This window comes from Saccostrea cucullata, unplaced genomic scaffold (genome assembly GCF_032062105.1).
Source record: "Saccostrea cucullata isolate Sc308-1 unplaced genomic scaffold, CSIRO_AGI_Scuc_v1 ctg774, whole genome shotgun sequence".
Lineage (NCBI taxonomy): Eukaryota > Metazoa > Mollusca > Bivalvia > Ostreida > Ostreidae > Saccostrea > Saccostrea cuccullata.
This window is the reverse complement of record NW_026929681.1, coordinates 214,511-226,789: the sequence shown is the minus strand read 5'-3', so window position 1 is coordinate 226,789 and position 12,279 is coordinate 214,511. Positions and strand designations below refer to the sequence as shown.

At 31.1% G+C, this 12,279-nt stretch overlaps 1 protein-coding gene across 6 annotated transcripts in view; it reads left to right on the top strand.

The window, feature by feature from the left end:
* The window catches only part of LOC134281784 (receptor-type tyrosine-protein phosphatase epsilon-like), a 50,716-nt gene that overhangs the window by 10,093 nt on the left and 28,344 nt on the right, over nt 1-12,279 (top strand). For 2 of the 6 annotated variants that reach the window (XM_062764216.1, XM_062764211.1), the window contains 17 exons: nt 1,359-1,408; nt 1,487-1,776; nt 1,946-2,033; nt 2,478-2,545; nt 2,821-2,857; nt 3,085-3,182; nt 3,347-3,475; nt 3,667-3,815; nt 4,038-4,173; nt 4,712-4,858; nt 5,439-5,532; nt 5,783-5,856; nt 6,084-6,218; nt 6,705-6,827; nt 6,926-7,071; nt 7,465-7,600; nt 7,981-8,426. In XM_062764216.1, coding sequence (XP_062620200.1) covers nt 1,359-1,408; nt 1,487-1,776; nt 1,946-2,033; nt 2,478-2,545; nt 2,821-2,857; nt 3,085-3,182; nt 3,347-3,475; nt 3,667-3,815; nt 4,038-4,173; nt 4,712-4,858; nt 5,439-5,532; nt 5,783-5,856; nt 6,084-6,218; nt 6,705-6,827; nt 6,926-7,071; nt 7,465-7,600; nt 7,981-8,058 — 1,978 coding nt within the window. In that variant the 3' untranslated portion in view covers nt 8,059-8,426. Of the gene's footprint in view, nt 1-1,358; nt 1,409-1,486; nt 1,777-1,945; nt 2,034-2,477; nt 2,546-2,820; nt 2,858-3,084; nt 3,183-3,346; nt 3,476-3,666; nt 3,816-4,037; nt 4,174-4,711; nt 4,859-5,438; nt 5,533-5,782; nt 5,857-6,083; nt 6,219-6,704; nt 6,828-6,925; nt 7,072-7,464; nt 7,601-7,980; nt 8,427-12,279 lie in introns of those variants that run through there. The other 4 variants (XM_062764212.1, XM_062764213.1, XM_062764214.1 and 1 more) reach the window with 4 other exon arrangements.

Here is a 12,279-nt window from a genome sequence, read left to right as displayed (position 1 = left end):
ATTGGAGTCTCCATATGAATAAAAATTCTCGAGAGGGACATTAAACAATAAACAATTAATTAATATCGGTAACAGTCCCTGAAACTTTCTATTTTTCCATCTGAACGGTTAACGAACGATGAACGAACGATAACGAACGCAGAGCTAACGTTGACTGAACGATGTGTGAAAGGTGATTTCAACTTGGTTAACGATGTGTGAACGGTGAACGAACGCAAACGCAAACGCAAATTGAACGGTGAACGAACGGTGAACACAAGATGAACGATTTATTCGGAATGCCTCCGATTGTTCCTTGCATTGAAACTATTCTATTATATTCTAATATCAGATGCTTAAATATAAGTAAACAATGAATAAATTAATAAAGTAATTAGTAATATGATTAAATCATTTTTTTCTGTACATACGTATGATGTGTTAAATCAATATTTTAATGACGCGATCTTATTTCTGCAAAACATGTGTAATTGTATTCGAACGCGTGTCGTATGAAAGATAAAATTTTTCTATTTATATAAAAAAGTATGTTTATTCTTTTAACTATTAAAATAATGTGGACTGTAGAAGAGGAAACAACTACATTGTACTTAAAAATAAATTAGTGAACACGGTTGTAACAACCACACATATATTTCTGTGCCAAGGCGACCGCGGGTAGAATAACGATTACCATTTTTTTTTTTTTAAAGGTCCGTTGAGGACTCAGGTTATGCAAAAATGCATTCATATTTTAAAATTTTAATGCAATTACATAATAAAATTATATTATTAATTGTGTGTGTAAATTTTATTTTTATGATATTTTTTTAGCAAACGTTTATCCATAATTATATCTGTAGATATTTACCGGCCGTGATTATACTCGTACAAATTGATGGAGAGAAGCATTCTAATTTTTGTAACAGATTTGATTTTCATAACTTAATAAATAATATGCTGCATTAGTTTTTATTGATCAAACAAATGCAATAGAGAGGGAATGAGAGAGAGAGAGAGAGAGAGAGAGAGAGAGAGAGGGGAGAGATTTAAGCCCCCGACATTATCAGATAACAGAAGATTCTTATTATTGTTTTTACAGGTACATTTTCAAGGCAGTGAAAGTAATCTTTTTTTTGAGAAGAATAACAAATCCATTTAACAGAAATTATCAATAGAAAAAATCTTAATAAATGTATTATTTTTTTAAATATTGGCTTTTTAAAAAAGAAACACATTATCAAATTAATTTGCTCTAAAAATGAACTGAATACAAAAAACATCAGTATTGGACTAAAAAACCAATATGGCGATATGATGTTTGTCGAAAACAACTGAGCTTTTGTTTACATTATTATGAAAAACATTTTATGCTCCAGGTGCAGCCTACATGATGATGGAAGAAGAACAATTCAAGGACCTAATCAGTGTAGGTGTCTGGATTTTTTTATCTATCTATTATCAATTTGATTGGAGTAGCTTACTAATTTTTTGAAATTTATTTCAGCCGTGAAAGAAAATAGTGATAGAGATTATTCAATTGATTCAAAACATCATCCCTCAACTGAATATAGAGGAAGCAAACAAAGAGGTAGCGGGAAAGGGATCAATTTCAAGCGCAAGATCAAAGGTGATGAGGCAGATGTGGATGAAGATGAACTGATTCACTCGGAGAACCCTTATGGAGACTTTTATGCAAATGAAACAACAATTCGAGACACACCTCTTAATCAACTGGAGTCGGTTATAGCTGAGAAAAGAAAGGATAAAGATGACGGGTTTCAAAGAGAATACGCTGTGATTATATCTTTTTGTATTGATAAAGTTCATAATGATATAACGATTTATTAATTTCATTTGTAATTCCACTTATTATAGTCCATGTCAATCTTAATTGGTAAGGTCTAAATGAATTTAGAAGTCGTATATGGAGGGTATGGTTTTATTTATTTTTGATTTATTGCAGACTTTGCCATACGGGGAATTATACAAATGTGATGATGGAAAAAGAGAGGAAAATATGGTTAAAAACAGATACAAAACTACGTTCCCCTGTAAGAGCTTAGAAATGCGTAAATCATATAAATTGCCTTAGGATGTAACCCTTCCGTCGCTACTTTAACGTTCTTATTTTTGTCTTTAGTATAAGGAGTTGTAAACATTTTTTTAATACATTGAACAATTTCGTATTTAGTACATGTCCAGAATTATAAAGAAGTTAAACTTTTTAATGCAGTTTTTTTTCTCTATGAAATGATCTTGTTGGAATGGCCTATGGATTTGGTTACTGTTCATTGTTTTTTTTATTAAAAGTCCTTAGCTTTACACTATGAGGTGTAACTGTGTGGAAACGATTTTGGACATTTAAACTGTCATTGAGTCTTCGAAAACAATATATATGAAGTCCATAGTTTTTTTTTAGTTTGAAGATTTGAAGATTCTATTTGTGTATATAAATGATTTTAGATAACTAATATTACTTTCATTTTTTTATTGAGATGATCATTCTAGAGTAAAATTGAGAACAAATTCAGGATCTGACTACATCAACGCAAACTATATTGAGGTAAACACAACCGTCATATACTTACTATTTGATTCTTGAATACTACTGGAATATTGCATTAATTTGTGGACTTTGATATTAAATACTGTTCGATATCGCCATATCCTTCCTTCATGTATTTCCTTTCATTAAATGAAATCGATCTTTTGATGTAATTTTGTTTCAAGTTAATTTTCTTAAGCAAAAACATAATCTAAGAATCATTGTAACAAGCATGTAAATATAACGTGTTTTTCTTCGTATTAAAGTTTTCAGATTTTCTTCGTATTAAATAGGGTGCAGAGTGGGAGAGAGAGTACATAGCAGCACAAGGTACACGTGGGCTATATCTTGCAACACTCGTATTTATTAGCAACCTATAGGTATTTTAAAAAATACAAATTTTGTATTGAGAATAAGGACATTTTGCAGGTCAGCTTGAATTTACTTCACATAGGACCGTTGAGGAACACCGGTTCTAAAATTTCACTACTTTAATAAACAAGTATATTTGAATGAAATTGTTGCGTTTCTAACCATTCTATATGTTTCCTTTAAAGGTCCAAAGCAAAATACACTTGGAGATTTTTGGACGATGATCTGGCAAGAAAATGTGACATCTATTGTAATGGTGACGAACTTAAAAGAAGGAACTAAAGTGTGTATTTTGTAGCGAAATTCATCTCTCACACAAATATATATTTCCATAAAATGTTTGGTTTCGTCATGAAATGCTTTGTTATATTATCGTTGAACTGAGATCATAATTGGGTTTGCCCAATCAAGTTTACATATTAACGTGCAATATTGTATTTGTTAAAGGTGAAATGCAACCAGTATTGGCCAGAGGCAAATAAAACAACCGATTTCGGTGCGGTTTCTGTAAAGTTGATAGAAGAAAAACAGTATGCATTTTATATCGTGCGACGGATGAGTGCTATGAACAATGAAGTAAGATTTAAAAAAAAGAACACTCAAGAATGTATTTGTGCATTAAACATAAAACTTGACTTCGTTTTTTTTTTACTTTTTTAATTTTTTTTTTAGGTTCTACTTTGTAACTTTTTTTCTCATTTTTTTTTACTTTGTTTTTCGTCCCATCTTCTGTTTAAAAAAAGATGTTATCTCATTCTTTACAATAGTCAAAGGAATCCCGAACGGTGACACAATTCCATTACACGGCCTGGCCAGACCACGGAACTCCTGAACCTCTCTGTCTTGTTGTCTTCCTAGATCACGTGACCAGAACAGGATCAAATCAAAATAACTCTCCAATAATCGTACATTGCAGGTGCTAATCTTAGATTCAATAGTGGAAACAGGTTTCTAAAACAAAACCCTCAATTATGGGAGATCAGAAAATTGACCTTACATATATGAAAAGTTAATGAGTTCATATTAATTATGTAAATATATTTTTTCATGTAATGATCAGAAAATTGCCATTGAATTTATAGCATATAACTGATTTCATTTTACTTATGCAATTTTATTATTATTATTATTATTATAGTGCAGGAATTGGAAGAACTGGGACATATATAGCCCTGGACGCATTGAAAAGAATTGGGCAAAAACGAAAGAAAATAAACGTAGCAGAGTATGTCAAGAAGATGAGAGAAAACAGGATGAATATGGTCCAAACATATGTATGTTTTCTTTAAAGAAAAACATTTTAGACATATTTTCTTTTTTGTGGGAAGAGGGGTCTTGCAAAGAATAATTATGTATCTTTTGAGATATTTTTATCATTTACTTACTCTGATTTGTTAAACAATTTAAAATTGTTTGTTCATGATAAACTTGTGGTTGACCCTAATGTCATTTTTTTTAAATTAAAAAAAAAGTTTATGCATAAATTTCTTATGTTATTTATTTTATCCGAAATGCTAAAGATGCAAGAAAATAAAGAAAACTTCAGGTCACGTGGTGCATTATTACTTTGAGAAATAAATCTTTGTTATCAAACATTTTTTTTATTTATTTATGATACGCGTTTTATGTTGTCCGTTAAGTAAACTGAGCATATATTTCTTTACCGCCAAAATATGGCTGAAATATTTTTCAGAGAGCAGTGCGAATTAGTCCGTAATTATGAGCTATGTAATTAAATGGGTTAAACAGGTAAAATACTGTAGTTTCTATTACAAATTACAATTTTATAGCAACTCTTTTTTTTAATTTTAGGAGCAGTACATGACAATTTTCCTTGCATTGAATGAAATATTTAAGGCGCCAGTAAACTGCAGTATTATTGAAGACTTTACAAAAATAGCCGGAACCATGACGATGGATGAACCCGCCAATCAAAGTGCTTTACGAAAAGAGTTTCAGGTACCCAGTAGAACAAAAATGTAGCAGAGCAAAAAAACCTTTGAGTTTCAAAGGTTCACATGTAATGGAATTGAAATAAGAGTCGCTGGGGAAAATATTTATTTTAGGATTTTTCAGAAAAAATGGTTCTAAGGAAATAAGGATTATTGTTTTTACCTTAAACATTTTCATCCAATACGATCTATGAATTATGCATATAAACATGGATGCTAGAAGCAAGAATTTGTATTTTATTTATATCACAATCTGAGGAAATAAAATAACCTTTCACATTCTATAAGTATAAATTTGCATTGTGTGTAGATCCAATGTTACTGTGTACCATAAGAAAATTACCATACATGTGTATGTGAAAGTGTTATTTCAATAAAAAAAAAATGTTGGTTAAATATTAACCAAAAAACGAGAAATTATTGCAAACTTCTCTCATTCAACTTTTTAGCTTAATTGTTTTTTTTTTTCATAAATAAACATAATGTCTCTGCATAATTTTGGAAATTAGTTTCTTTCTGCGAATAGTATGAAAACGAGTTGTATATATAATAATTTATCTTATAATTTTATCATTTTTTACACTAAGCTGTTGATGAAGGTTAGGTCTATTTACACCGATGCTGACTTTAAGATTGCTAAAGAGCATTGTAGTGATGCATTTGGCACCGAAGTATTGCCATGTAAGTAAACCATTAACAGATACATGTAGTTTTAAAACATTTTTGTCAAGATATAAAATATTTTTTTTCTACATAGATTTCATACTGTGTTTATGTAAATAAATGTTTAGTTCCGATTTTGTCGAGTCTGTCAAAGGATAATCTATGATTCATCAAAATTTACAAAATAGTAAAAAAAAAAAAATGGAAATTCAGAATCTTTTTGGTTATTGTTGTTCAATTGATTTTTTTTTCTCATTTTTTTAATTAGTGGATAAATATATTGTTTATCTTTCAACACCTGTCACGAACCGAGGAAGTTTCATCAATGCGATATACGTACAGGTAAGAAATGAAAGACTCATTGCTGCAAAGTAAATACTGAGCATTTATTTTTTGCAAGTAGCAAATGGACACAGTGAAATTTGCGAGATGAACCTTTCTAACATGCTAACAAAAAATTGTTGAAAATTGAATGATGTTACAGTGTCTCGTCAAATCTTTAATTTAATTTTTTCACAAATAAAATTTAAGATATTTTTATGATTCCCCCTTTCCGTTTATTTCCTTAGTCATTCACCAACAGTTGGGCCTTTATTGTAACAAAATATCCATCGGAAGGGGACGTTGTTGACTTCTTGCGCCTGGTCTGTGAACAAGAGTCCAGTACTGTAATTTGTATGGACCCCCTGCGTGAGATTAAATCGGTATGTTCCTAAAAGATTTATGGGAAATATACGATAGTTTATTTCATTCTCAGACATCTAAGATAAACTTATAACCGAACATTACACTGAACAACCTTACCAATATATTATGATTTTATGTTTTGTGTCTGGTGTTGACATAGTTTTATTACAAGAAAGTGTCTCGAAGTATTTTCCCTTTTGATCATCATTTATTTAAAGTAGTGTATTTCTTTTATATTTTGCATTTTTCGTTCATAATTTTTGTTTTAAAAATCAATACTATTAAGTTAAAAAAAACTTATTTGCATTGCTTTGTTTCAAAATTAATTAGAGATACATTAAAAAAAATGTTTCTTCGCACGTGGAGACTCAGTGGTAATCCAAAGCATTCGTTGTCTATTTTTGTAAACTAAGTATGTCATATATATATATATATATATATATATATATATATATATATATATATATATATATATATATATATATATATGGTTTTATCTCTAGAGTAAGGCGTGGCTACCAAGTCAAACCTCCTCCTTCAATTCAGTCCCGCCTTTCACAATCCACTACCAATCAAAAACTGAGACCGACGTCAGCAGCTCCATTGTTCACATCCGGCAGAAAAATGTACGTACAAAGGCTGGGCCGTTCTCTCTCTCGGTGTCTTTCTCTCTCTCTCTTCGGAAAAAAAAAACAATATTTAACATATAATTCTTGTCTAACAGGTTAGGAAGCCCCGGACAGTGACGATAATTGAGCCAAGGTCTAGCATCAAGACTTCAGGAACACCTCTGGATACTTCCCAGCTTCGAAGTCTGGTTTCTGTTGCACTAAGCGTTGAGACAGAGAGTCCTGTCATCGTTGTCAGCAGGTTTGGCATTAATTATACAAATGAAATATATGAAGATATCGAACTGCATTAAGCCCAAAACTCCGAAAACAATAAAGCAAATAATAGCAGAGAAAACACAGATCCTCAAGGCAGTAGGGATGGAATCATGGATGACTGAAAAGCGTTTTTCCACCTGTATTTAAATATAGTTGAATGTTAATTATAATGACATGTTTAAAATGGAGATCAACTACATTTATGTAATGTATGGAAAGATTGAAATTTGCTTGCAAAGTGTATTAAAGCATAACCTATATCATTTTCTTACTTTCTTTAAACCCTGGTCTGCCATTGTATAATATTCACCTGCATTGATAAGAAATTTGATATTTCAATGATCTACTTTTGAAATAAAATACTGTTTACTTGTAGCGATGGAGCTGCCCTTTGCGGTGCATTTTGTGCTGTACATAACGCCATCCAACAAATTAACATGGACGCAAACGTGGATATTTTTACAACTGTCAGACAGCTTCAAGTTAGAAGACCCGAATTCTGTTCATGTCTTGTAAGACTTAATGGATGTACAATTCATTTCATAACATTAAGGATGACAGTAAAATAGGTTATAAGTCAAATATTCACAAGGGACAATTTGTTATCCTCAGTAATTTTCTTTAGAGTGTCAAATTCTTACACAAATGTTTCTTTGCATGTTAAGAGGATGGGGTGATCAATGAGGTTTTACATTGATGCTTACAGCAACTTTTATTTACGTTTTGTTTGTTTAAAATGTTAACAGCTATAACTTAAAAAAAAATATTTAATAAACAATAACATGAAATTTCTTTCCTATTTAAATGACCAGAATTATTTACATACAACTCATTACCATATTTGTTTTATTGGATTGTTTAGAATTTCATTAATACATGCGTTTTCTTACAGGAAGAATATTGGCTGGTCATCAAGTCTGTGAACGATCACATTCAGCGAGGCACTGAAAACATATACTCTAATCAATAGAAAACTGTCAATACGGGACTTGGAAAAAAAATATAAATGTTTATCACCATTTTTATGCTACAATGATGAAAAACATTGTAACCTTTTTATTTTGTACATTATTAAGTTTACTTGTAAAACTTAAAGGATCATTTTTCATTTGAGCTGATTTATAATAATGTTTTTGTTACAGAGCTAAATTTTGGGATGATGATTTAGCGATAAATGCATATGTTGCTTAGTAAGATTTTGAGACCTTATTTTTGGGGTGAACATGTTTTATAGATGTAACAAAAGTCACTGTTATCATTTTATTGTTTATAATTTATATATGACAAACACATATAGAAAAAAAAATCATTGAAAATAGAATAAATGAATTATGCAATTACTTTTATGTCTTTGCTTGGGTATTTTAATCTATCAATATTTAAAAAATATGAATATTATATCTGTTTTTGCTTTATTGTGTAAACCTTATAAATCATGAAAAGCGGAAAAAACATGTAATATGTTACAAAATAAAAAAAAAGTGTAATATGGAAAAGTTTTTTTATGTATTTTAGAATTGTCTGAGAGAAAAAAGAGTAAATCATAATTGATAGTCTTGCGTAATCTTGCCCACTAGGTCAACATTTGACCTCTGGAAGCTCAGAATCTCCCGTCCTCTTTCTCTTCTCTCTTTCTCTCTCTCTCTCTGAATATACATTTTTTTTATTATTTGATGTTATTTACGAAGGTTGTTCGGAATTCGGAAAAAAATGGAGAAAACGTTTTCAATGGTTGTCTTTAGTGAGTGCACCTGGCTGAGTGAGTGCAATGCTTTAGGTTAATGTTTATTTATCATATTTAACTGCTTCATTAATCTGTTTTGATAGGCAACAATTACAAAATATATACATGTAATACTTGTTTGTGCACAGAGTACAATCATACGGCGCAGAGTAAAAAAAAATGAAGGTTTTATAAGAGATAACACAAGTTTTTTAACACCAGATATTTCATATAAAATGAAACAGAGAGTTTTTTAGCGATGTGTTTTTGATCGAGTCCATGGATGGTGAAAACTTACGGACAAACTGTTATTGTAATTAGAAAAAAATGCTATCACTGTCAACCGACCGTGCATGTCTATTAGTTGAATGGTGATGAAATTTTTGTCCCTAACTTACTATTTGAACTTTAAATCGCATGACTGTGCCAGATTAATTTTTCAAAATTTTATGGGGATTCACGGATCATATTTGATCGTAGAAATCCATACATTCCCTGCGACTAATAATGTTGATGGGTCCGAAAGTAATATTTATAGAAACTTCTCAGCTTTATTTATTTCTAATCATATCTGTCTTTGACCCTGCTCTTCTGTCCGTCTCTTCCTACGACTTTATTACTGTATGTCGGTAACACTTTCGCCACCAAGCAATTTCTCCTGAAGCCTTAAAACCTTTGCAATTTAGCTCTACACGACAACTCCCTAAAGTATATAGAATTCGCCTATTATATTGATTTTGAAGTATGAAGCTTTTGTAGAGGCTAAACAAGACACACTTGCATTTTTGTTTTTTTCTTGTCGGGGGGTATTTTTCGGGGGTAAAATTTTGATAATATAGTACGTAATGAAAGGGAAGCATGAGTGCGCTTGCATGTTTTTCTGTCTTTCAAACATATACCGTATATCAGGTTTCTTCCGCGTCATGTTTTTTCCGCGAATCAGAACCTAAATCAGTATATTAAATTTTCACTATTTCAAAGTCCCAGTGATTATATTATGAACAGTTTATTAAGCCTACATGTAAGAAGGAACTGGATTTTAAATGTAAAGTCATTAAGCTCGGGTGAGATATAGATCAATCGACTTTCACCTCTTCAATTTCAGTAGACCCGCTCAGCTGAGTACACACCTGTGTTGCGTACTAACTCTCAAATCCACAGATATTATTTTTTAAAAATTTAAACAATCATAGGTCATTTACTGTTCTAAACTGACTTGCAGCTCAGGTATAATTACTTTAATAGCTTCTCGCAAGGAACATGACCCATTGTTGCAACCACTATTGAAATAACGACCACTATTGAAATAATTATATCAATTGTGGTTGAGGATGCATATCAATAGCAAACATAGTTCGTAACCACTATTGAAATACGACCACTATTGAAATAATTATATCAATAGTGGTTGAGGGTACATATCAATAGCAAACATAGTTCGTAACCACTATTGAAATACGACCACTATTGAAATAATTATATCAATAGTGGTTTGAGGGTGCATATCATTAGCAGACATAGTTCATAACCACTATTGAAATACGACCACTATTGAAATAAGTATATCAATAGTGGTTGAGTATGCATATCAATAGCAGACATAGTTCATAACCACTATTGAAATACAACCACTATTGAAATAATTATATCAATAGTTGGTGAAAATGCATTCAATATAAGAACAATAGTTTCATCAACTTTTGTCTTATTGAAAGAAGAGTTTTACCGCGTAATTTTGAATTTTTTACCAAGATTTCACAAAAATGGGATTGGGAGTAAAAAATGTATAAATTTAGATTAAAAAATAAAAATGTAAAGCTTAAGAAGGATAATTTCTTTATACTCTAGAAATTTATTATATTATTAATTATATTGTATCTCAATTTTGTCTTTAAAGTGGCATATATGCCCTATTGACCAGGTGTACTATGTATTATTAATTTACCATTTTCAATGAAATCAGACCAAAAAGATACACCAACCCCGGCATCCATATTTTTGTTTTCATCATCAGTTGTTAGATTAAGATTTAGATAGTTATTGAAATAATGATTTAAAGTGATTTAAATAATTATTTTGATAGTTGCAAGGTTCCTCGTCACGACAGGCATTGGCACGGTAAAGATCCTTCACTGCTGAATGGCCCTGAGTGTCGGGTAAAGGTCAAACTTTGAAGTCCTTCACCGGTATATGGTGACGTCTCTATATGAGTCGAAAATGGCCGAATGACGTAAAACAACAATCAATCGACAGTGGCAGATTGATTTTTGTATTTCAAAAGTGAACGTTATTTGAATAGTTGCTGAAACCTATGGTTCTTATATTGAAATGCATTTTCACCCACTATTGAAATGATTATTTCAATAGTGGTCGTATTTCAATAATGGTTACTAGCTATGTTTATTATTGAAATGCACTCTCAACCACTATTGATATAAATATTTCAATAGTGGTCGTATTTCAATAGTGGCTACGAACTATGTTGTTATTGATATGCACCCTCAACCACTATTGATATAATTATTTCAATTGTGGTCGTATTTCAATAGTGATTATGAACTATGTCTGCTATTGATATGCACCCTCAACCACTATTGATATAATTATTTCAATAGTGGAGGTATTTCAATAGTGGTTACGAACTATGTTTGCTATTGATATGCACCCTCAACCACTATTGATATAATTATTTCAATAACGGTCGTATTTCAATAGTGGTTATGAACTATGTTTGCTATTGATATGCAATCTCAACCACTATTGATATAATTATTTCAATAGTGGTCGTTATTTCAATAGTGGTTGCAACAACCCATATAATTAACTAGCTTGTCAATTAGTAAACGGACAAAGAGCTTAAATACCTATTACCGGTATCTTGCGCTTGTCCTCCGATTCCGCTATTTCTACCCTCTACCATATAAGCATTAAGAAATAATTCTACTACAAGAAGAAAACCGTATTAAAATTACGCTGTTTTATTTTCCTCAATTCAGAACCCGTCGCGAACAAAGCGGAAATTGAATACACGCGGAAGAATCCTGATATACGGTATAATGGCAGATACATGTATAATAAGCAAACGCATCTGTTTTTTTTTTCAAGGTCAAAGCATTAAAATAGAAAGCGTCAATAGCCACACCAAAATAATTTGACTCAGTTAATAAATTGTTATTATTTTTGACACAACCCCCATTTTCTCTACATCCAAAAATGTTATTCTAAATAGCTACATGAATTACCTGTATTTATATACCTGAGTTTAGGCTTCCGCCCTTCTTAAAACCGGCTTTCCAATATGTAGCAGCACGAGCTGACTGTCCAATTTTACTGCCAAAGTTTTGTAAAGTTCAAGTTATAATATTGTATATATCGTAAATACAGACACTGACTTCTGAGGTGAGTAACATGTTTTATTTACCTTTTCTTCTCTGTTTTGTTAATTGAACAGTCCTGGGATAATTTTGT